The sequence below is a fragment of the Somniosus microcephalus genome, chromosome 6, assembly GCF_052327205.1.
Source record: "Somniosus microcephalus isolate GS21.2 chromosome 6, FLI_Smic_1.0, whole genome shotgun sequence".
Lineage (NCBI taxonomy): Eukaryota > Metazoa > Chordata > Chondrichthyes > Squaliformes > Somniosidae > Somniosus > Somniosus microcephalus.
In genome coordinates, this window is record NC_140992.1 from 227,228,218 (window position 1) to 227,254,641 (window position 26,424).

General features: G+C 49.1%; 1 protein-coding gene across 1 annotated transcript in view; it reads left to right on the top strand.

The window, feature by feature from the left end:
- The window catches only part of abcc12 (ATP-binding cassette, sub-family C (CFTR/MRP), member 12), a 146,713-nt gene that overhangs the window by 29,720 nt on the left and 90,569 nt on the right, over positions 1–26,424 (top strand). Inside the window, exons 12-14 of the mRNA XM_085991509.1 lie at positions 11,945–12,017; positions 12,131–12,334; positions 22,520–22,654. Of these exons, the coding sequence (XP_085847635.1) occupies positions 11,945–12,017; positions 12,131–12,334; positions 22,520–22,654 (412 nt within the window). The remainder of the gene's footprint in view (positions 1–11,944; positions 12,018–12,130; positions 12,335–22,519; positions 22,655–26,424) is intronic.

Sequence of the window (26,424 nt, forward strand, 5' to 3'; positions counted from 1 at the left end):
TAGATTGTAATTTCTTTATATCAGAAATGTTACTCATTCAGTTACATTGTAAATTAGCTGAGATCAATACAAATAATGTCACTATATCTAGGTCCACTGTAATTGAGTTTCACTGTCATATGCTTTCACTTAATCATGTAAAAGCAAATAATTAAAGCACTAGTTCCACAAGAGATTTAAACAAGAGGCACAAGGTGCATTTAGAATAAGGTTGAACTGCAGTAGGAATAGGAATTCGGTACCTTAGCGCCTCCAATTAGTGCCTGGCGGGGGCGTTAACGGGGCGCTGAGGCAGTAGCCACACACCAAATTCGGCCCCTCCATAGCGCCACCGCTATGAGTTAGCACCGGGGACTTCAGCGCCAGGCAGATCATGACGTCAGCGAGCGCGCAACGCTCGCTGGGTGCCCGATCTGTCAAATTGAGTATCGCTCCCTGCCTTAGCGCCTGGTCCTGACAGCAACAGGGAGAGGAGGCATGAAGCAGGTGGATGCTGACTCCAGGGGCGCTACTTATAGGGATCTTGAGTAATGAGTCGCAGCTGTCAGATTAGTGCTGTTTCACTGCTTCCTTGTCAGTTTGAGATAGTTCAAGTTGAATTCAGTCATTCAAAGGTTGTTTAGTCTCCGGAGTGTTGCAGCTTCTAAAAGTTAGTTACATTTATTCTCACAAAATATCAATGTGCTGCACTTCCTTATACTGGCAGTCGTCCTTGCCCGCCAGGATCTACTGCAGAGGGAGCGGAGGCAGCGAGAAATATTGGAACATGTGGCCAGAGGGAGGAGGAAGGCCTTCAGAGCTCTCAACAGGAGGCCTTACCCTCCGAGGGTATACCGAGAGCACTTCTCCTTCCTTCAATTAAGCGAGAAGCAGTGTCTTAGAAATCTGCTTCAGGAAGAAGGTGGTCACAGAACTCTGCCACCTCCTGCAACCAGACCTCGAGCCTCAGAGCAGGACGAGGACAGCTCTCTCAGTGATAGTCAAGGTCACCATCGCCTTCACTTTCTTCGCCAGTGGATCTTTCCAGTCTGCAGCAGGAGACATATCTAACATCTCACAGTTCGCGGTTCATCGCTGCATCTGGGAGGTCACAGGGGCTCTCTAGAGTAGGAGAAGGGACTACATTTCCTTCCCCATCACCAGAGAGAAGCAGGACGAGCGTGCATGTGGCTTTGCCGGCACCGTTGACTGCACCCACTTGGATTTGCGGGCACCTCATAACAATCTTGAGATCTTCCATAACCGCAAAGGCTACCACTCATTAATGTCCAGTTGGTGTGCGACCACAGACAGCGAGTCCTCAATGTCAATGCCCGCTATCCTGGCAGCAGCCATGATGCCTTCATCCTGTGTGCCAGCACTCTTCAAGCCACCACATCAAGCTCGCGGCTGTCTGGTCAGAGACAAGGAGTATCCGCTTTCCACCTGGCTCATGACTCCCCTCCACAACCTCAACACTCCTGTACAACACTCATATAATGAGAGCCATGCCGCCACCAGGAACATCATTGAGCAGACCATCGGGGTGCTGAAGCAACGGTTCCGCTACCTTGAACGCTCTGGAGGAGCCCTCCTGTACTCGGCTGAGTGGGTCTCCCATTTCGTCATGGTCTGCTGCATGCTCCACAATATGGCCATCATGAGGGCCCAGTCCTTGCCAGCAGGGATTGCGGGACCACCTCAGGAGGAGGAAGAGGGAGAGGAGGAGGAGGAGGACGAGGAGGAGGAGGAGGAAAAGGAGGAGGAACAGGAGTGAGGGAGGAGGCAGCCACTCAATCAGCCTTCCGGAATGGCGGCCTGTGATCGCCTCATCAGACTGCGGTTCCAGTAAATTCAACCCCAGATCCCCGTTGCTCACCACATCCCCATCATTCCATCCCTATTGCAGGCCATATCACAGCGCACAGCTGAAATGAGAGACAGTACAAAATTATCCGAAGTGAATTAATAAATTTTTCAATAATCAGTGAACACATCTTTACAACAACAATATTTACTATTCACCCTTGTGCAGTCCCTTAGTGCTTCTTGTTACTGTGCCTTTGCCTACTCTAGTGCTCCTACGAAGTGTTGTTCCAGTGGCTGCAGCACGGCTGGTGGAAGGCTGCTGAGTGTCCGTGCGGGAGACTTCAGATGGCCTTGCAGGACACCCTCGACCAGCTCTGGGCCTGGAAGGCCCGGTTGTGGACTGCACCATCTCAGACTGGGCGGCTGCAGTCTGTGCTGGCTGGATGACAGGCAGCGACAAAGGCAATGGTGGAGTAGCAGTGGTGGGAGCAGGAATGCTGTCATCATGAGAGAGGACAGCAGGTTCCTGCTTCACTGACCCACTGCCACTCCCCCGGGGCAGCACCTCAGTATCCCTAGAAATCTGCTGCAGCACAGATTGCTGGCCTGCTGCGACACCGTGAAAGCCCTGTGATGTGCCTCAATAATTCCGAGACTCGAAGTTAGCAGAACAAAAACAAGGCTTTTATTAACTTAGAAAGTAACACGTAAGAGAGAGAGATGTCTTCCTTCTGGAGACTGAGGCCAGACTGAAGCTAGCTTACAAACGGGGCCAGGTATGGGCGGAGCCCTACACACAGCACATTCCAGCACATTCCAGTATACAATACAGCACATTCCAGTACACAATACAATGAGGTCTGGGGGAAGGGAAATGACACTGAAACCGATCTCAGTCACAGGCAGTGGTGAATGGAATATTTCATCATACCCTGGTCGACGGTGGTAGACCCAGCCATAACGGCAGTAGTAAGAGCTAGCTTTGCATCAAGCTGAGACTGCATGAGAGCAGTCTGAGATTGAATGTCACCAACCATAGACTGCATTACAGCACTAAGACATTGCGTCGCTTCCGCTTGTGCTGCAATGGAAGCTGCCAGATCGCCCATCACATGAGACATCAGGTCTGGGTTGCCACGGTCTCTTTGGGAGTCTACCATCCTTTCCAGACTGGAAATGATGGGCTCCATGGTGTGTGCAGAGCTTTGTGCAATGTTGGAGGCGGTCTCCTCCACGATCCTTACCATTGCCGGCAGGCTTTCGGGCTCCCTTGCCATTGCACCTATGAACTCCGTGTGCATGCCCATCACCCTTCTTCTAAAGGCTTCCCCATTGAGGGCCTCCTCTGAGTCCTGTGCAGCAGAATTCACTCGCAAACTTGCCCTCCGGGGAGCTGACTCCCGAGCTATCCTTTCCCCCTGGCCTTGCTGCAGCCCGCTCGTCCCCAGTGCATCACCCTGTGCTGCTCCCGTTACTATACTAGCCTCTAAAGAACGCATTGTGCCAGTATCTGAGCTGGTGTCTGCGGGTGAGACATGCAGTGACGTGGTGTGTTCTTCCTCCTCCTCTTCTCTCGTCTTGCTCTCAATGATGCCCTCAGGAAAAGGCTGCTCCGGTGCCTGCTGATTATCTGCAAGCATAAAGGCACAGGAGTCAGGTTAAGGTGAGGGGAGGGAGGCAGGAAGGGAGAAATGCATGCATACAGCACGATCAGCTGGAAAGTGCAAAAGGCTTGTGGGGTGAGGGGGAAGTGGGATGTGAGAAGAAGTAGGGATGAACATACTGTTGTTGTCCTTAAGGGGGTCAATGTTGCCAATGGCCATGGCGCCCATCACCTGGCACCCAGTGATCTTCGGCACTCTATTCTCCAGCGCAGACAGTGGTTGGATGTCAGCTTTCCCCCCGCCTGTGCGCTCCTGCTCCCTCCTGTTGTGAGCCACCTTAACCTGCAAGAGAAAGGAAAGTGTGTGAGTGAGTGTGGAGCAATGTGTTTGGGTGATGTGCCTGCCATAGTTGAATAGCTGTCATTGTGTGCAAGGTGTGAGATGTGGGTACTGTACTGCAATTCATGTTCCAGGAGTTGCAGTACAGTACGTATTCACTGTAGCACCTGCTCATTATTCACTGCACTTTCATTGCGAGATCCATTAGCGCCTGGCACGAAATCTCAAACTTTTCCAAAGTTAGCGCCCACTCCTGGGCTTTAATGAATTTCTCACCCATGGTCTCCAAGCTTAGACCTGCAATACTAGCTTTCCAATTAGGGCAGAGGTTTAAGTGCCTAAGCTACCTGTTACTCTTATCTACCTGCCTTTGCACACTACCCAAGACTTTAAAGGGAGAGAATCCAACCTTTCTCATGTTTCCAGTAATAATGCATTATTATCCAGAGACTTGTGCACTGGTTTCTACCTTATGAGCCAAAGAGTTCACATAGAGTTGAGAGATCATGGGGAATATGGAATGGAGAAAGAGGAAAAGAGGCACAAAACATTCAAAAGATTTGATATTCAGAATAAGGAGAATAAAATTAATACTAAATTGAAGAAAAACAATACTGCTAAATGGGTGGAGGATCTAGCCAGGACTGTCTGAATGAAATTTTTCATACAAGAATTATGTTTGTTCATGTTCTGAATACTGAAAAATCATAACCTTACACTATATAAAGCTTCATGTAGGTAGCAAAGGGTGTAAGCACGTTCCCATCTGTGGACTGCTAAAGAGCTATTGGAACCAGAAAACAAAGTTCATCTCCCAGCAGCTGTTAATGGTGTACGGCATGGAATGTTCCTTATTAAAGAAATGACCAACAATCAATAAAGAGCTCATAAAAGATGCTCGTGGTTTCAATGGGTCGCTGCAGTAAACCCTGTATTATAAACATAGCTCTTCCATTGTGGATCTCCTGAATCAATCCGTTTTCTTTTGTGAAGTTTGTGATTAAACATATAAGTACATCAAATGCTCTTCAATGTGTGAAAAATTGCACTGTGCAATTGTGAAACGTGCTGCACGGTGTGACTGACATGTGTTGCACTGTGTGGCTGAGAGATGTGTTGCACTGTGTGACTGAGGGATGTGTTGCACTGTGTGAGAGAGATGTGTTGCACTGTGTGACTGACATGTGTTGCACTGTGTGACCGAGAGATATGCTGCACTGTGTGACTGAGATGTGCTGCACTGTGTGATAGAGATGTGTTGTACTGTGTGACTGAGAGATGTGCTGCACTGTGTGACTGAGAGATGTGCTGCACTGTGTGACTGAGATGTGCTGCACTGTGTGATAGAGATGTGTTGCACTGTGTGACTGAGAGATGTGCTGCACTGTGTGACTGAGATGTGCTGCACTGTGTGACTGAGGGAAGTGTTGCACTGTGTGACAGAGAGATGTTTTGCCCTGTGTGACTGAGAGATGTGTTGCACTGTGTGACAGAGAGATGTGTTGCACTGTGACAGAGAGATGTGTTGCCCTATGTGACTGAACGATGTGTTGCACTGTGTGACTGAGAGATGTGTTGCACTGTGTGACTGAAATGTGCTGCATTGTGTAACTGAGGGATGTGTTGCACTGTGACTGAAATGTGTTGCACTGTGTGACTGAGGGATGTGTTGCACTGTGTGACTGAGATGTGTTGCACTGTGTAACTGAGCGATATGTTGCACTGTGTGACTGAGAGATGTGTTGCACTGTGACTGAGGGATATGTTGCACTGTGTGACTGAGAGATGTGTTGCACTGTGACTGAGGGATATGTTGCACTGTGTGACTGAGAGATGTGTTGCACTGTGACTGAGGGATATGTTGCACTGTGTGACTGAGGGATATGTTGCACTGTGTGACTGAGGGATATGTTGCACTGTGTGACTGAGAGATGTGTTGCACTGTGACTGAGGGATATGTTGCACTGTGTGACTGAGGGATATGTTGCACTGTGTGACTGAGGGATATGTTGCACTGTGTAACTGAGAGATGTGTTGCACTGTGTGACTGAGGGATGTGTTGTACTGTGTGATAGAGATGTGTTGTACTGTGTGACTGAGGGATGTGCTGCACTGTATGACTGAGGGATATCTTGCACTGTGTGACTGAGGGATGTGTTGTACTGTGTGACTGAGGGCTGTGTTGTACTGTGTGACTGAGGGATGTGCTGCACTGTGTGAATGTGGTGACGCTGTACTTGTTTTTATTGGAAAAATTTAACAGTGATGATTCAGCTATAGAACAACATTTCCAAATCTGTTGTTTAATTCCACTGTGTAACTGAGGGATGTGTTGCACTGTGTGACTGAAATGTGTTGCACTGTGTGACTGAGGGATGTGTTGCACTGTGTGACTGAGGGATGTGTTGTACTGTGTGATAGAGATGTGTTGTACTGTGTGACTGTGGGATATGTTGCACGGTGTGACTGAGGGATGTGTTGTACTGTGTGACTGAGGGATGTGTTGTACTGTGTGACTGAGAGATGTGTTATACTGTGTGACTGAGGGATGTGTTGCACTGTGTGAATGAGAGAAGTGTTGCACTGTGTGACTGAGAGATGTGTTGCACTGTGTGACTGAGGGATATGTTTCACTGTGTGACTGAGAGATGTGTTGCACTGTGACTGAGGGATAGGTTGCACTGTGTGACTGAGGGATAAGTTTCACTGTGTGACTGAGAGATGTGTTGCACTGTGTGACTGAGGGATATGTTTCACTGTGTGACTGAGGGATGTGTTGCACTGTGTGACTGAGAGATGTGCTGCACTGTGTGACTGAGGGATGTGTTGTACTGTGTGACTGAGGGAAGTGCTGCACTGTGTGACTGTGGTGATGCTGTACTTGTTTTTATTGGAAAAATTTAACAGTGATGATTCAGCTATAGAAAAACATTTCCAAATCTGTTGTTTAATTGCACTGTGTAACTGAGGGATGTGTTGCACTGTGTGACTGAAATGTGTTGCAGTGTGTGACTAAGGGATGTGTTGCACTGTTTGACTGAGATGTGTTGCACTGTGTTACTGAGCGATGTGTTGCACTGTGTGACTGAGGGATGTGTTGCACTGTGTGACTGAGAGATGTGTTGCACAATGTGATGAAATATTCCATTCACCACTGCCTGTGACTGAGATCGGTTTCAGTGTCATTTCCCTTCCCCCAGACCTCATTGTATTGTGTACTGGAATGTGCTGTATTGTATACTGGAATGTGCTGTGTGTAGGGCTCTGCCCATACCTGGCCCCGCTTGTAAGCTAGTTCAGTCTGGCCTCAGTCTCCAGAAGGAAGACATCTCTCTCTCTTACGTGTTACGTTCTAAGTTAATAAAAGCCTTGTTTTTGTTCTGCTAACTTCGAGTCTCGGAATTATTGAGGCACATCAATTTTATTAACTTATTTTTCAACACTATGGATCAACTCCTGAAACCCGAACGTTTGGATTTGGATCAACATGCTCCGGACGCATCAGCACGCTTCGGACACTGGTTTGAGTGTATGGAATTCTTCCTGGACAATTCCGCAGCCGTCAAAGACGCTACGGACGCTGCGAGGATGAGACTCGGAATTCTGCGGAATTGGGTAAGCCACCGGGTTTACCCCCTCATCCAAGACGCAGAGACGTACCTGGCCGCCTGCGACATCTTAAAGGTGCATTACCAGCAGCCTACGAATGAGGTGTATGCTAGGCACCTGCTCGCTACCCGCGCACAGCGACCTGGGGAATCGGTGGAGGAGTTCCTGAGCACCCTGAAAATGCTTGGCAAAGACTGCAAGTGCCGAGATGTAAAAGCCGCAGTGTACACTGACGAGCTTGTTCGCGATGCCTTCACCACAGGCCTCAGCTCCACTTACATCCGGCAAAGACTGCTGGAAAAAACGGGGTTGGACCTGAAACAGGCTGCGGACACCGCGCGATCCCTGGATGTGGCCCAGAGAAACTCGGACGCCTACTCTTCAGCCCGCGCCGTCCACGCCGCCACGTGTGCACCGAGGGCACCGCCATCTTGGAAGGCATCTTCCCTGCCCGACAGCCCGACACCGGCTGGGCCCCGCTCTCCCCCCAGAAGCCCTACGACAGCCGCGATGCGTCAGGGACCCAACTGCTACTTCTGCGGGCAGCCAAAGCACACCAGAAACCTGTGCCCGGTGAAAGGCACCACCTGCTTTAAGTGCGGTAAGAAGGGGCACTTCGGGAAGGTGTGCAGAGGGAACCCCGCCGGAAAACCAACCGCCGGAAAACCCGCCACCGCCGCGTGTGCGCCGTGGGAGCGGCCATCTTGGACGCCATCTTGCCCGACCTCGTGGGGTCCGCCATCTTGTGTGCAGACAGCGTGGACGCCATCTTGTATCGATCAGGGCCCTACAGTGGCATCGGTCACAGTGGACCAGACCAGGCCGCACCCGCTATCCAGATCAATGGTGGACATCGAGGTAAACGGGTGCCGGGTTAAATGCTTAATTGACAGTGGAAGCACGGAGAGCTTTATCCACCCAGAACTGGCACAGCAACTCTCCCTAAAGGTGGTCCCTACTCAGGGTACCATCTCTATGGCTGACAAAACCCAGACATCGACCATTCTGGGTTACTGCACGGTACAATTGTGCGTTAACGGAACTGTATATGATAATTTTAAAGTATTAATCATGAAGAACCTATGTGCGAGCGTGATCTTGGGCCTGGATTTCCAGTGCAACCACCAAAGCATCACGCTCAAGTACGGTGGGTCCCAGCCGCCCCTCACAGTGTGCGGTCTGGCTACCCTGAAGGTAAAGCCGCCTTCGCTATTCGCGAACCTTACCCCTAACTGCCGGCCAATAGCGACCAAAAGCAGGAGGTACAGCTGGGAGGACAGGCGGTTTATCGCGACCGAGGTAGACAGGTTCCTGAAAGAGCGCATTATTGAACGCAGCAACAGCCCGTGGCACGCCCAAGTGGTAGTGGTAAGGGGTAGCGAGAAGAAATGGATGGTGATCGACTATAGTCAAACGAGCAACAGGTACACCCTACTAGACGCCTACCCGCTACCCCGCATATCAGAAATGGTGAACCAAATCGCCCAATACCGGGTGTTCTCCACCATCGACCTCAAGTCAGCGTACCACCAGCTCCCTATCAGACCAGAGGACCGCCCGTACACCACCTTCGAGGCGAACGGACGCCTCTACCAATTCCTCAGAGTCCCCTTTGGGGTGACGAATGGGGTCTCGGTCTTCCAGAGGGAGATGGACCGCATGGTCGATGACCACCACTTGCAGGCAACCTTCCCCTACCTCGACAACGTCACCATCTGCGGTCACAACCAGCAGGATCACGACTTGAACCTCGAGAGGTTCCTGAAAACCGCACAAAAACTCAACCTCACCTACAACGAGGACAAGTGCGTTTACAACACCACGCGCCTCTGCATACTAGGCAGCGTGGTGGAGAATGGGGAAATCGGACCAGACCCCGACCGATTGCGCCCCCTACGGGAGCTGCCCCTGCCCAACACTCCCAAAGCCCTGAAAAGGTGCCTGGGGTTATTTTCTTATTATTCCCAATGGGTCCCCAACTACTCCGACAAAGCCCGCCCCCTCTTGAAAGCATCCTCTTTCCCGCTCTCTGCTGAGGCCCACGCCGCCTTCAAAAGCATTAAGCAGGATATTGAGCGGGCCACGCTACAGGCAGTGGACGAGAACACTCCATTTCAAGTGGAAAGTGATGCGTCTGACTTCGCCTTGGCGGCCACCCTCAACTAGGCGGGGCAGCCCGTAGCTTTCTTCTCGAGGACCCTCCAAGGGCCCGAGATCAGACACTCCTCCGTGGAAAAGGAGGCCCAAGCCATCATGGAGGCAGTGCGCCACTGGCGCCACTACCTAGCCGGCAAACGCTTCACCCTACTTACCGACCAGCGGTCGGTAGCGTTTATGTTCAATAATAAACAGAGGGGGAAGATTAAAAATGATAAGATTCTTAGGTGGCGGATCGAGCTCTCCACCTTCGAGTACGACATCATTTACCGGCCAGGGGCCCTTAACGAATCCCCTGACGCCCTCTCACGAGGGATGTGTGCCAGCACCACCGGGGATCGGCTACAGACCCTCCACAACGACCTCTGCCACCCAGGGGTCACGCGGCTGTTCCACTTCATAAAGTCCCGTAACTTACCCTACTCGATTGAGGAAGTTCGGTCCCTGACCAGGAACTGCCGCACTTGCGCTGAGTGCAAGCCTCGGTTCTACTGCCCAGATAGAGCCCACTTAATCAAAGCTACACGGCCCTTTGAGCGGCTCAGCTTAGATTTCAAGGGCCCCCTCCCGTCCGTCGACCGCAATGTTTACTTCCTGAACATTGTGGACGAATACTCCCGGTTCCCATTCGCCTTCCCCTGCCCAGACATGACCAGCGCCACGGTCATTAAATGCCTCAACAGCCTGTTCTGCCTGTTCGGTATGCCGAGCTACATCCATACGGATAGCGGGGCGTCCTTCATGAGTGAAGAGCTACGCCAGTACATGCTGTCCAAGGGGATCGCCACGAGCCGTACCACCAGCTACAACCCCCGGGGTAGCGGCCAAGTGGAGCGAGAGAACGGGACAGTATGGAAAGCAGTCACTCTAGCTCTAAGGACCAAGGGCCTCCCTATCTCCCGCTGGCAGGAAGTCCTCTCGGATGTGCTCCATTCGATACGGTCGCTATTGTGTACGGCCACTAATACCACGCCCCATGAACGAATGTTTGTCTTTCCCCGGAAATCCACCTCAGGCGTATCCATGCCGTCATGGCTCTCCACCCCAGGTCCGGTACTCGTGCGAAGGCATGTGAGGGGCCACAAGACGGACCCTCTCGTGGAGCCAGTACACCTACTCCACGCCAACCCCCAATACGCATATGTCCGGCACGCCGACGGAAGGGAGGACACCGTGTCCATAAAAGACGTCGCCCCAGCCGGCATCGACAACAACCACGGCAATAGCGGCAACGACGATCACAGCGACTCTTACCCACCCACTACCCTTTCATCACCCCCGGAAGAACACCGACCAACGGCACCCCCACCAACTACCCCTTCAACAACCCTGGCGGCACCCCCGGCAGAGACCCAGGAGACTACCGGGGACACCCAGCCAACACCCGCAGCACCACAACAGCCACGTCGGTCGCAGAGGACTATCAAACCCCCGAACAGACTAAATCTATAGAAGGGGTGAATGTGATGAAATATTCCATTCATCACTGCCTGTGACTGTGGTCGGTTTCAGTGTCATTTCCCTTCCCCCAGTCCTCATTGTATTGTTTATTGGAATGTGCTGGAATGTGCTGTGTGTGTAGGGCTCCGCCCATACCTGGCCCCTTTTGTAAGCTAGCTCAGTCTGGCCTCAGTCTCCAGAAGGAAGATACCTCTCTCTCTTACGTGTTACTTTCTAAGTTAATAAAAGCCTTGTTTTGTTTCGCTAACATCAAGTCTCGGAATTATTGAGGCACATCAGTGTTGTACTGTGTGATAGAGATGTGTTGTACTGTGTGACTGAGGGATGTGTTGCACTGTGTGACTGAGGGATGTGCTGCACTGTGTGACTGTGGTGATGCTGTATTTGTTTTTATTGGAAAAATTTAACAGTGATGATTCAGCTATAGAACAACATTTCCAAATCTGTTGTTTAATTGCACTGTGTGACTGAGGGATGTGTTGTACTGTGTGACTGAGGGATGTGTTGCACTGTGTGACTGAAAGGTGTGTTGCACTGTGTGACTGAGAGAGGTGTTGCACTGTGTGACTGAGGGATGTGCTGCACTGTGTGACTGAGGGATGTGTTGTACTGTGTGACTGAGGGATGTGTTGCACTGTGTGACTGAGGGATGTGTTGCACTGTGTGACTGAGGGATGTGTTGTACTGTGTGATAGAGATGTGTTGTACTGTGTGACTGAGGGATGTGTTGCACTGTGTGACTGAGGGATGTGTTGTACTGTGTGATAGAGATGTGTTGTACTGTGTGACTGAGGGATGTGTTGCACTGTGTGACTGAGGGATGTGCTGCACTGTGTGACTGTGGTGATGCTGTACTTGTTTTTATTGGAAAAATTTAACAGTGATGATTCAGCTATAGAACAACATTTCCAAATCTGTTGTTTAATTGCACTGTGTGACTGAGAGATGTGTTGCCCTGTGTGACTGAGAGATGTGTTAACCTGCAGGTATATGAAGATGATTGAAGTCTGCAGTCTAGAAGAGGACCTGTCTATGCTCCCCTTTGGAGATTTAACTGAAGTAAGGAACTCTAGTTAACTTTCAGAAGTAAAATCTCAGAGACTTGATCAGATATTCCACAGTTATGAAATTGTCAAATGAAAATGTTAATTGAATTTTTAATTAAACCAAAGATAGGTGAAAGAGGCATCAACCTGTCTGGTGGACAGAAGCAGCGAATTAGCATTGCTCGTGCTGTGTATTCAGACCAAGATGTTTGTCTGTTGGATGATCCGTTATCAGCTGTGGATGCCCATGTCGGGAAACACATCTTTGAGCAGTGTATCAAAAAAGCACTCGGGGAGAAAACTGTTATTCTAGTCACTCATCAGCTGCAGGTAAAGTACCGAAAGTCTTGCATTTGTCCTGGGGTGAGAGCCGGAAATTTTGAGTCGAGGGATTAGCTTGTGCCAAGATGGTTCTGCCCACTTTCGTCCAGCTGACCTGTGCAAGCACACGCAAGCGTCATTAAAGGTGTCAAAGTTGTGATAATCTGGGTCACATTTCCCTACCCTGCACCAGAAATGCGATGTCACCACTGAAGAAAAAGCAAAATACTAAAACAGAAAGCACTGGAAACACTCCGCAGGTCAGGTCAGAGAACAGACAAGACCTTTCGGGTATGGACCCTTCCTCAGAACTGGGACATATTACACTTGAACAATGTCTAAGAGTGAACGGAACAAGGGAAAGGGGAAGGGAGAAAAACACAAACACACAGGTAAAGAAATGGAATGACCTGGAAAGTGCTTGTGGAGAACAGCAGGGGTTTAAATGACTGAAGTAATATTAGAATGAGACAATCGGAGGCATAATGAGAGAAAGCAAAGAAGCAAAAGGTATATAGGAGGCACAAATCGTGTGTAAATAGTTAAAGGGGTGGCGGATAGGCAGGCAAAAAGAGAAGCATGAAAAACTGTTTCCAGTGGCCCAACAGCCTGGTAAAAAACACAGTTCAGCACCAATGGTGCAGAACACCTCCCTGGCACTGTGTTCTGATGGAAATGAAATCAACTCATTTGACGGTGAATGTGAATTTTTTTTTAGCTTTTAGGCATTCTTTCGTTGCATTTAGTTTGGTGCATATTTTGGGGGGATATTTTACACTTCATTTTTGCATTTTTGTTTTGTTCATTGCCTATCATTGAAGGGAACCTGACTCTGTTCAAAAAGCCTATGCTAATAGGATTGATGTTCCTCTGGTTAGTCCCCTTGCCTCAGCCAGATAATGGATGAGAAGGAGTTCCACAGGAATGCATTGGTTACATCGTGACCCGACTTTACCCAAATGGCGGGTTTATGGACCCGACAGAGATACTTGGGCATGGCCCAGGAAAACAACATTTGCTACATACACTTCACCAGAGAGGTAGGGCTGGACTTTACGAACCTCGGCGGGTCTGTGGCGGGTGACGTTGGCGGCGGGTCCCGACCCCGCTGCTGTCTCCATCCCGGCTTCTGAAATTAATTTCCCCTGATTGGGCTTATTAAGCCCACCCTGCGCATTTGCCAGCCAATTAAAGGAAGCAGGTCTGATGATGTCATTTGATGACGCAACATGAGCCGGTTTCCTTAAAGGGACCATGGCCAACTTTCTTTTGACATTTGTGCTGTCAGTGTTCTACAGTATTGAGGTGCTGCAAACACTGACAAGCACTGCACAGAGGTGCAGGGCTGCACCCAGGCGCTCCCATGACTCCCTCCATATGCTTATGTTTCAATGATCTCAGTAGATCACAAAACATTAGTACAAAGCCACACTCAACCTCCCCCTCCTGTGCCTCTCATCACATCCCCATCACTCTGCCTTCCCTACCCTACTCCTACACATCCTTACGCCAACTTACCTTGCACCTCCACCCATTCCTCTCTATCTACATTATCACATCCCCATCTCACTAGCCACCCCTCACACTAACCCTCATCCTAGTGCAATCGTACCAACTAACAACACACAAGGGTAGGCACTTGTGTGTTTTATCCAATGTTCATGTGAAGTTTCTGTTAATGTGGTGTCAAACATTGAAACCTTTATTTTCAACACTTTGCATTCTTGGAAAGATTTGTGTGCACCTTTGGATGATGAAAGGGTAGTGGGTGGGTAAGAGTTGCAGTGAATGGTGAGACATAACGGCACTCCCCACAATAGTGATGAGTGTGAAAGGAATGGCTTGGGCATTGAAGGGATGCTTTATGGTGTTGGTGTGGGGTGGTGCCAACCTGGCGCATCATGTAGCAGCCAGGGTGTACTGCATCAAGTGAAGTAAATCTGCCCATGGAGAGGCCATCCCTGGCCTCCCGGGCAGCAATATGGTTGGGTGCTGATGCCCTCTGTCCTGTGCCACATCAGTTGATTGTGGAGAAGGTTGTTGCTGTTGTTGGTGCTGCTGGTGTGCCTGGTGCTGCTGGTGTGCCTGGTGATGCTGGTGTGCCTGGTGATGCTAGTGTTGGGGTTGATCCTGGTAGGATTCTGAGGACCAAGGTGAGAGAGTGTCAAGGGCACCCTTGCTGATGGAATAGATGGCAGGTGAAGTAGAGATGACAGAAACGATCTGTCAATGGTGGGAGATATAATGAGGTCAGACTGGATGGAGACTTGTGTAAAGACTTGCAGCATCCTGAATCTGTAGTGGAAATGCAGTTTAGAGAAGCTAGTGGTTAACATTTCTCAATCAGCTGGGAGCTTTGACTTGACATTTGAAGCTGTCAACTCATCAGCTGATTCAACAGCCACTGATCTCCCACCTCAGCTTCACAGACGAGGTCTGGGCACAACGGGAAATTGGCGGGCAACCTGTCAAATCCAAAAAGCTGGGGGAAAAACATTGATAAGTGGCTGTAAACAAGCCACTAATGATTTCAATTGCCTCCCCCGCCGCTGCATGTCGGGTCTGCTCAGTGCTGACAGACCCGACATTTGGTAAAGGCGCATGGCACCGGGTTCACAGGGGCGTCCCGACTCGCTGGGGAAAAAATACACTTTCTCACCCGACCTGCCACCGATCGCGCCCACTGATCCCCCGCAAAATCCAGCCCGTAGTTTCCTGAACTCTTTACCTGTAAAGTCTGTGGGTTGTGCAGTTAATAACGACACAGACTTCAGGAGTAACAAACAAACAGGACTTTACTATTCGAAGGTCAGGGCGAATCTGCCCAAGGAATCCTACCACAACGCTTATATACTGGTGTGGTCACTGTCAGTATTACAGTATACAGAAGCCAAACAAGTAGTGCCACACCTAAAGTAGTTCTCTTAAAGGTGAACGGTTACATGCAATAGTTTCCTTAAAGGTAGACGGGTACATACACTACAATCCTCCCTTTTTAGCTTACAACATACTGATTCCTTAGTAAACATACATTATAACATATATACAGCTTATGTAAGACAGTTCATAGATTCAGTCTTTCTGGAGGTTTCCGGATTCTGTCCAGATAACGCCGCAGTGGTGTCGTCATTCCCGGCGGGCTAGCATGTGCTTCTGGCAAAGTCGATTCGGCTTGAAAAACAGTGTCAGGTTCATCTGATTCCAGTATTACCAGATCGGAAGTAGGTGTTCTGGGTATCTCAGTTTCAACATTACCCGGGTAAGGTGGTGAAGTCGGTTGCCCATTTGTGGCGGACCCTATGATCTGGTCCACATGGCGCCTTATTATATTGTCCCCAATGTCCACCGTATACATCAACGGCCCTAGCCTTTTTCCAATAGTTCCAGGCTGCCATTTCTCGGTACGGTAGTCCCGGGCCAAAACTCGTTGACCGATCTGGAAAGATCTAGTGGCCCTTTCATTCATGCCTTGGAATTGCTGGTTCTCTACGTCCCTTCTGACGTTTGGTTTGAGTAAATCCAGCCGGCATCTTAGGCGTCTATTAAAAAACATCATGGCGGGAGTTTGATTTGTGACCGCATGTGTTGCATTCCGGTAGGCCAACAAAAAGCTATCCCCTTATGTTGTAGATTTATGTCTTCATTACCCATGGCCTTTATGGCCTTCTTGAAGGTCTGGACAAACCTTTCAGCCAATCCATTGGAGGCGGGGTGGTATGGGGCTGACGTGTAGTGCTTAACCCCATTGCTCTTTAAGAATTTCTTGAATTCTTCGGACACAAATTGCGGTCCATTATCAGAACAGATCTGTTCCGGCAGGCCATTCCTAGCAAACATAGTCCTTAACACTGTGATGGTTTTTTCCGTGGTGGTGGTGGTCATCTTAATTACTTCCGGCCACTTGGAGTGGGCATCCACCGCTATTAGAAACATCGAGTCCATAAATGGACCAGCAAAGTCGATGTGTACTCTTTGCCAAGGAGATGAGGGCCACTCCCATGGATGCAGAGGAGCCTGTGGTGGCGCGTTCTGAACCCTCTGACATCCTAGGCAGTTCTTAGTGATCTCTTCGATGTCTCCATCAATGCCTGGCCACCACACAAACGCTCTTGCTAGGTTCTTCATCTTCACTCCACCCAGATGTCCTTCGTGCAGCTCCTTTAGCACCTTCCTTTGGAGTTTGGGTGGAATCACCACTCTAGATCCACACATCAGGGTTCCTCGACACACTGACAGTTGTTCTTTCCTCTGTGAAAATGCTTGCAGTGTTGGTTCGCTCTGTGCTGGCCATCCCTCCACCGTTAAATCATAGACTCGTGAAAGAGTCGGGTCATTCCTTGTCTCATTCTCAATCATTGAGTTTGTTATCGGTAAACACTCCACTATGGATGAGTGGAACATCTCTACTGGGTCCACTGTACTTGCTTCTTCTACCATCGGTAATGGCAAGCGCGATAACCCATCAGCATTTCCATGCTGTTTGGACCTTTTGTATTCGATGTCATATTGGTGTGCCCCAAGTAACACGGACCACCTTTGTAACCTTTGTGCTGTCATGGTGGAAACGGCCTTGTTTGGGTTGAATATGGACACCAACGGCTGGTGGTCTGTCAGTAATGTGAACTTCTTACATTGCAGGTAATGATTGAATTTCTTCACGCCCCACACCAGACTGAGGGCCTCCCTATCTATTTGAGCATAATTTCGCTCTGCGGGTGTCAACGATCGGGACGCGAATGCCACTGGCCTTTCCGAGCCATTTGGTAGCCTGTGCGACAGTACTGCTCCAATTCCGTACGGGGAAGCATCACAAGCTAGACGAAGGGGTAACGTTGGGTTGAAATGAGCCAACACTTCTTCAGAGGTAATCAACTCCTTGCTTCTGCGAAAAGCCTTTCTGCATTCCTCACTCCACTTCCATGGTGTATCTTTCCGCAACAGAGCATTCAGCGGATGCAGCACCGTGGATAAATTTGGCAGAAACTTGTGATAGTAATTAATCAACCCCAAGAATGATCTTAACTGTGATACGTTTCCTGGAGCGGGGGCCTTCACGACCACTTCTATCTTTTCAGGTGACTTGTGCAGTCCCTCTCGGTCAATGACATGACCGCAGTATGAGATCCGTTTTTGGAAGAACTCACACTTCTTGCGATTAACCCGAAGGCCATACTCCTTCAACCTGGTGAGTACCAGTTTCAAATTTGTGAGGTGTTCTTCCTCGTCTTTCCCCGTGATCAGAATATCATCTAAGTAGCACTGCGTGCTTGGAATTCCTTGTAATACCTGCTCCATGGCCCTCTGCCAAATTGCTGGCGCCGAAGCTACCCCAAAGACCAGTCTATTATAGCAATACAAGCCTCTGTGTGTGTTGATGGTGAGGTACTGGCGTGACTCTTCCTCGACCTCCATCTGTAAATATGCCTGAGCCAGGTCTATCTTGGTGAAGTGCTTCCCTCCAGCCAACGAAGCAAAGATATCTTCAATCCGCGGAAGCGGGTATTGTACCGTGTGAAGCACCGGATTCACTGTGATCTTGAAATCTCTGCAGATACGGACCTTCCCCGGTCCCCCTGGCTTATTACTTGGTGAGGACTTCATGACGGGAACAATGGGCGTGGCCCACTCACTCCAGTCCACTTTTGACAGGACCCCTGATCGTTCAAGTTCTTCCAGTTCTGCCTCCACAGCTGGTCGTATTGCGTAAGGTACCGATCTGGCCTTAAAAAACTTTGGGCTTGCGTGTTCTGCAATCTTAACCTTTGCTTTAATTCCTCGCAGTGTTCCCCGTCCTTGCTGGAATACCTCTTTAGCTTCGTCCAATATTCTGGACAACCGTTCAGGTTTGACATCCTCTTTTCCGGAATCCACCGTCATGGTGTTTAGTGAATGCCAGTCCATCTTTATTTTTCGGATCCACTCCCATCCCAGAAGTGGTGGACCTCCCTCAGGCAACACATACAGGTCCAACCGGTGGTGATCTTTATCCTTGTATCTCACCTTGACTTCTATCTTTCCGATGGGGAATACTTTGTGCCCCGTGTATGTCTGCAGTACTAGTTCCGTATCCCGTAGTGGAATATGCTTGAATAACTTTTTATAGTCATGCTTATTCATGACCGTCAACGCCGATCCGGTGTCCACTTCCATTTTTACTTGGACTTTGGCAATCTGTAGCGTGATCCAGATAGTCTGTCGGTCAGCTTCATTACTCACATTGTGAATTCTTAGACTGTCCAGTCCTTTGCAGTTGGAGTGTGAGTCCGACTTCTGTTCCTTCAGACTCTTCCTAGTCACCTCTTGTACCTTTCTGTACCATTTTTGTGGTGACTCATTATTGTTGTACGTCGTTCCTGACCGGCATACCTTAGCCATGTGACCGAGCTTGCCACATTTCCTACATTCTTGTTTTTTAAACCAGCATTGGTTCTGGTCGTGTGTTGTCTTCCCACAACGATAGCATTTCGTTGTACCCGAAGTAATTTGTTGTACCCTGAGTGCCGCTGCCTTTAGCTGCATTTCCGCAGTTCCTTTCGCTGCGGCTTCGTTTGATGCTGCGATAAGGACAGCCTTATCCAGTGGAAGATCGTTCTCTTCGAGTAGTCGCTTTTGCGTCCCTTCCTTGGACAATCCGCATACGAACTTGTCTCGCAGTGCCTCTGTCAGATTCCCTCCGAACTGGCAGTGTTTCGCTAGCCTACGCAGTTCGACCAAGTATTCCGCGTTGCTTTCGTCTTTCCGTTGCGTTCTTGCATAGAATTTGAATCGTTCAGCCAACATCAACGGTGCGGGGTTCAAGTGATCCTTCAGCACTGCTACAATATCATCGAAAGTCTGATCCGCCGGTTTAGCTGGTGAGAGAAGATGCTTCAACAACCCGAATGTTTTCGCACCCATTATGTTAAGTAAGGTTAAAGCTTTTTCATCCTTTGCTATTTTATTAGCCTTACAATGTATCTCAATACGTTCCACGTACGTGGTCCAGTCTTCTATCTCAGAATTAAAATCGTTGATGTCCCCACGCTCAGGCATCTTCCTTTCCTTGGGAACAACCGCACACCTTTGGACTGTGGGAGGAAACCGGAGCACCCGGAGGAAACCCACGCAAACACGGGGAGAATGTGCAAACTCCACACAGACAGTCACCCGAGGCCGGATTCTCTGGCGCTGAAGAAAGTTGGGCCTAGGACGCTGCCTTGAGGAATACCAGCAGCGATGTCCTGGGGCCGAAATAATTGGCCTCCAACAGCCACAACCATCTTCCTTTGTGTCACGTACTTCAGCCACTGGAGAGCTTTCCCCCTAAACCCCATTGACTTCAGTTTTACTCGGGCTCCTTGGTATCACACTCGGTCGAATGCTACAATGATGTTAAGGCCAGTAACTCTTACCTCACCTCTGGAATTCAGCTCCTGTGTTCATGTTTGGACCAAGGCTGAAATAAGGTATGCAGCCGAGTGGTCCTAGCGGAACCCAGACTGTACATCGGTGAGCAGATTATTGGTAAGTGCTACTTAATAGCACTGTTGATGACTCATTCCATCACTTTTGCTGATGATTGGGAGTAGGCTGATGGGGTGGTAAGGGGCCAGGTTGGGTTTGTCCTGCTTTTTGTGGGCCGGACATACCTGGGCAATTTTCCACATTGTCGGGTAGATGCCAGTGTTGTAGCTGTACTGGAACAGATTAGCTAGTTCTGGAGCACAGGTCTTCCGCAATACAGCTGGATGTTGTTGGAGCCTACAGCCTTTGCTTTGTCTAGTGCACTCAATCGTTTCTTGATGTCACATGGAGTGAATCAAATTGGCTGAAGACTGTGATGGTGGGGACCTCAGGAGGAGGTTAAAGTCACTGTCATTCAAGGCTATAGATTCATCACATGCAGGATAACGAGGGCTTATTCTTCACGGCCTTCTGCTTGTGCATAAGTGTGTAAAGCTTAGATACATTGTTGTGTATGCCGACCATCCTGTTACTCGAGTATATTCTATGCTACACTGCACTGAAAGCACAGCACATTTTGGGTTAGGTTGATTGGCTATGATAAAAATTGACCCTTAGTGTTTGGGGGATTAAATACGTGGGGTTACGGGGATCGGGTGGGATATGTGTCGGTGCAGGCTCGATGGGCCGAAATGGCCTCTATCTGCACTGTGAGGTTTCTGTGATTCTGTGATTCTGTGAACACAAGTATTTCTTTAAATTATTATTTTTTTTTTCTTTTTTTTTCTAAGATGGCGGCTTTTCCCGCGAAAATGGCGGTTCCCCGCTCTTTCCTTCTCTCCCCACCCCTTCAATGGCGGTTTCCCGCGTCTGTCGTCTTCTCCGCCTAATGGCGGCTTCCCGCGTTTCTTCCCTGGTGGGAGGGGTACGCTTTCCCCACAGCGGACAGGTTCAGCCGCTGGGCTGGCTCTCGCACAGTTCCCCTTACTCGGCTCTGTCTCTCTCTCCCGCTCGCACGGCTCTACCGGCTCTGGGTACACCCCGTTGACGGAGAACAGTTCAGCTGCTGGACTGGCTCTCGCGCAGTCTCTCTCCCTTTGCTCGGCTCTGTCTCTCTCTCTCCCGCCCGCTCGGCTCTACCGGCGCTGGGTACTCCCGTTGGCGGAGAACAGTTCAGCCGCTGGACTGGCTCTCGCGCAGTCTCCCTTGGTCGGCTCTGTTTCTCCCGCACACTCGGTTCCCATTCGCCTCCCAGCCCTCTCGCAGTCTGGTGCTTCCCTCCCCGGCTGCGGCTGAGTTTCTCTCTTCCCGCGCCTACGCTCCCAGTCTCAGCGCTTCGTGGCTTCGGTCGCTGCCCGGCTTTCCCGCCGATCGCGGTCTGGCTGTCTCACGACGCCGTTGGACCCGACTTTCCGTCCGGCTCCTTTCCCCCTCGACCGTGGTCGAGTGCACAGCCCTTATCCTCCGGATATTCTTTACACTTTCCCTTACTCACAGTCTCCGTGGCCGCCTTGCTTCCTGCTGATCGGCTCACTCCGCACCGTGGCAGAAGGGACAGTCAGTGCCTGTTGCTGATGGAAGCTTTTGTTGCTAAAGTCTTCCTCCTTTCTATTGCTGCAGCCTCGTGTTTTCTCCCAGCAGAACGACGAGGGCGGTTGCCTCTCTTCGACGCTCTTTAGTTGCTTTGGTAGTCTTGCCGCAGGTTACGATCGGACTCGTCGCCACTGTAAAGTCTGTGGGTTGTGCAGTTAATAACGACACAGACTTCAGGAGTAACAAACAAACAGGACTTTACTATTCGAAGGTCAGGGCGAATCTGCCCAAGGAATCCTACCACAACGCTTATATACTGGTGTGGTCACTGTCAGTATTACAGTATACAGAAGCCAAACAAGTAGTGCCACACCTAAAGTAGTTCTCTTAAAGGTGAACGGTTACATGCAATAGTTTCCTTAAAGGTAGACGGGTACATACACTACATTACCGTCTCCTGAACTTTGACCTGCAAACTTCATCCACCTTATGGACAGCTCTGCTTTTTCTCTTGAAAACTATAACTGCCTTGAACTTCTATGCAGCTCAGATGACATCTATCAGGTCAGCCAGTGTGTACCATCTGTGTGCACCACCATTGGGATTTTGTGTCCTGGCAGTGGTGGGCTCCCTCTTGGTGGCAGGGATCCTGCTGAGAGCCAGACCTGCATTAATAGCCCGATCCAGGAAAATGGGTTAGGGTCACACAGTGTCTGGATGGTCCCGCCCCCAAATGTTACCACCACCAAGGAGAATCCACTTCTATATATTTAACAACTTTTACAGCAGCTAAGTATGATTCTGGTAGGTATGGTGCAGTGAGGGAGCCCTTACACCCTTTCTTAAAATTTTTAAACATTGAATTCTGGGTAAATATACCTGCATTCAAAGCTACCAATTTTCTCTGTAGAAATGCGTGTTTTCAATGAAAGTTAAACTCAGTAACATAATGTTTGCATTAAAAGAAGCTGCTTAAATATGGATGCTGTACTTCAAAATCTATTACACTAATTTACATTGAGATCTGTTTGTCACTCATTTCTGAATAGTTGATGCTGCCTGTCAGAGTATATGAAGTAGCTTCTCTCACCCTTACCCTACTGTAATATCTATGTGACTTTTATAGAAGGCTTTCACAATTAGGAGCGCATGGAAAAACACCAGGATTGTTAGAATTGTACAGATAACCCGTGTCCAATTTGTTTTTATTATCTTTAGTATTTAGAGCACTGTGATGAAATCCTTTTATTGGAAGATGGCAAAATTAAGGAAAAAGGAAAACATGAGGCATTAATGCGTGAAAATGGACACTATGCCAGCCTGATCAGTAACTACCAAATGAACCAGCCCAATGTAAGCAAATCACAGAATGTTTACTTTGAAATTTATAATGGTTTTGTGACCTGTTTTATACCTTGTAACAGTTGGACTTGGCACCAAACTCAGCAGCCCCTTATTTATAGCCTCATGCAGTTTACATTCCATTTATTATCCACCAGGCGATACAGGATTCTTTTTAAGTATATAAGAAGGGCTAATTTATATATGTACATTAAAAGTATTCATTAAGAAAGAACCTTTAATAGCATTAAGCCCAAACAAAATAAAATACAAGCAAAATCAGCAACTTTCAAGTCAGGGTAGGAAGATATCAGCTGTTCTGTGAATTTTATGCTGTTATAGTAATATTTCGGCCACTGGATATATTCTTTGAGCTCACACTAACTTTAATTAGTCAGCTGGCTGCAAGTGGGATAATTGGGCCTGTGCTGTGAAAGAGTTATGTTACAGTCTCATTAATCCAACTCTTATTAACCTGACAACCTCATTTTAAGCAGAACTTTGTCTAGATAAGGCATCCAAATCTTGTGTTGAAGTAATTCAGTTAACAAGGTTATTATTCCAATATTAACCTGACAGTTTTGGCTGTGTGAATATTTAAAAACAGGCTAAATAGCTGCATGATTGAACATTATAGAAATAACCATAGACAGAGATGATCAAATACCCCATGAAACACAGTTAGCTCCTCGGTGCTGGGACCATGAGAGTATCATCTGTGAAAAGTAACTGACCGGGATGGAATAAAGGAAATATAAGCATAGGTAGATACTGTGGAGTTTTCCTGGGTTATCTGCAAGAACGAAGGAGGGATTTTACAGAATTTTTTTCTCAGTTGGATGTGGCAGAATCCATGAAAAGTCTGTGGAAGGAGTAGGCTTGTTGGGCCAAGTGGCCTTTTCCAATTCCATACTTTATTTCTTTGTTTAACTCTTTCTTTGGGACCACTTTTATTTTCCTACTCATCGTTTTTTTTACAGCTTCTGCTCTTCTGACTACAGGGCTGATCCGCCAATTGGATGCTCCCAGTGTGGAGTGGCGCTGGCAGAGAGTGCTGGTCAGGAAACCAGAGGTCCATGGACCTTGATTTCCTTCCAGAAAACCAGGGGCTGCACCTCCTGGTTTCCTGCTCAGAACTCCTCAAGAGTGTCGCTGCACACTGGGAGCGCCTGATCAAGAAATCAGCCCTTCTTTTTCTTTGTTGACTTTTTTTTAATGTGATTGTTCTTTCTGAGTCTTCAATGTTGATTAGTTGTTTCTTCTCCGAAGTTGCTCACTGTTTGCCGCCGCAGTTTCTGCCATGATGCCCTGCAGTGTTGATAATATTTTAAGTGTTTCGCAGAACATAATTATTTTTTAAATGAAATAACACTTTTGTGTGACATCAATGGGAATGATTTCCTCTGTGTGATATTAAAAATGCATTTATAAAGAATGGGTTTAGGATTTTACCAGATATTAAAATCTTCATTCTCCGCCCCCACCCATGGTTATTATTTCAAATTAAAAACGTGACCTTCATTGACAGCAGAAAGTTTATGAGGGAGAAATTCGGTTGGCTAGCATCGCCCGTTAGCGCTTGGTGGGGGCGCTAATGAAGTAGCGCCGAGGTGAGGCGAATCCAGCACCACACCCCATTATCCAGTCACCCCTTAGCGGCGCCGTTAACAGTTAGCGCCTGGGGCTTTAGCGCCAGGCAGATCGTGACATCAGTGAGCGTGCAACGTTCACTCAGCACCCGATCTGCCAAATTGATTATCACCCCCTGCCTTAGCGTCTCACCCTGACAATGACAGGAAGAGGAGGCATGAAGCAGGCGGATGGCAGCTCCAGGGGTGCTATTTAAAGGGATCAGTTACAGCTGTCAGGTTAGTGCTGTTTCACTGCTTCTTCGTCAGTTTGCGATTGTGCAAGAGTTTAATTCAGTCATTGAAAGGTTCTTTAGTATCAGGAGTGTTGTGGCTACTAAAACTTTGTTACATTTATTCTGACAAAATTTCAAAGTGCTACACTTGGTTACATTAATGGCCGCTGTACTGGCAGGCGACCTCGCCCTCCAGGATCTATTGTGGAGGGAGCGGAGGCAGCGAGAAAGATTACAAAATGTGGCCAAATGGAGGAGGAGGGCCATCAGGGCTCTCAACAGGAGGCCTTACCCTCCGAGGGTATTCTGAGAGCACTTCTCCTACCTCCAATTAAGTGAGGAGCAGTGGATTAGAAGGCTCCGCTTCAGCAAGCATGTGGTCACTGAACTCTGCCACCTCCTGCAACCAGACCTTGCGCCTCAGATCAGGGCGACCATGGCTCTCTCAATGGTAGTCAAAGTCACTGTCGCCATCAATTTCTTCACCAGCGGTTCCTTCCAGTATGTAACAGGAGATATAGCGAACATCTCACAGTTTGCCATTCATCGCTGCATCCGGGAGATCACAGAGGCTCTCTGGAGTAGGAGAAGGGACTACATTTCCTTCCCCATCACCAGAGAGAAGCAGGACAAATGTGCATGTGGCTTTGCCAGGATAGCGGGTTTCCCCATGGTGCAGGATGCCATTGACTGCACACACGTGGCTTTGCAGGCGCCGCATAACAATCCTGAGGTGTTCCATAACCGCAAAGGCTGCTACTCACTTAATGTGCAATTGGTGTATGACCACAGACAGCGAGTCCTCAATGTCAATGCCCACTATCCTGGCAGCAGCCATGATGCCTTCATCCTGCGCCAGACTGGTGTGCCAGCACTCTTCCAGCCACCACATCAAGCTCGCGACTGGCTAGTCGGAGACAAGGGCTATCCGGTCTTCACCTGGCTCATGACACCCCTCCGCAACCCCAACATTCCTGCTCAGCACTCATATAATGAGAGCCATGCCGCCACCAGGAACATCATCGACCAGACTACTGGGCTGCTCTAGGCCACTGACCGCTCGGGAGCAGCCCTTCAGTACTCGCCAGAGTGGGTGTCCCATTTCATCATAGTCTGCTGCATGCTCCACAACTTGGCCATCATGAGAGCCCAGCCCTTGCCAGCAGGGATTGCAGGATCACCTCAGGAGGAAGAGGAAAATGAGGAGGAGGAGGAGAAGGGGAAGGAGGAGGAGGAGGAGGATCAGGAGTAAGGGAGGAGGTAGACACTCAATCGGCCTTCTGGAAGGGCAGTCCATGACCGCCTCATCAGAAGGCGGTTCCAATAAATTAAACCCCAGATCCCCGTTGCTCACCACATCCCCATCATTCCACCCCTGTCACAGGCCATATCACAGCACAAAGCTGAAATGAGAGACACCACAAAATCATCCAAAATCATAATACATTTATCAATAATCAGTGAACACATATTTACAACAACAGCATTAACTATTCGCCCTTGTGCAATCCCTTAGTGCCCTTCGTTACAGTGCCTTTACCTACTCCAGTGCTCCTACGAAGTGTTGGCCGAGTGGCTGAGTGTCCGTGCGGGAGACTTCAGATGGCCTTGCAGGATGCCTTTGACCAGCCCTGGGCCTAGAAGGCCCAGCTGTAGACTGCACTACCTCAGCATGGGCGGCAGCAGTCTGGGCTGGCTGGGTGACAGGCAGCGACATTGGCAATGGTGGACTGCTAGTGGTGGGAGCAGGAATGCTGTCATCCTGAGAGAGGAAAGCAGGTTCTCGCTCTACTGACCCACTGCAACTCCCCTAGGGCAGAACCTCAGCATCACTGCCAATCTGTTGGAGCACAGATTGCTGGCCTGATGCGACACCGTGAAAACCCCGGTCGATGGTAGTCGACCCAGTCACGATGTC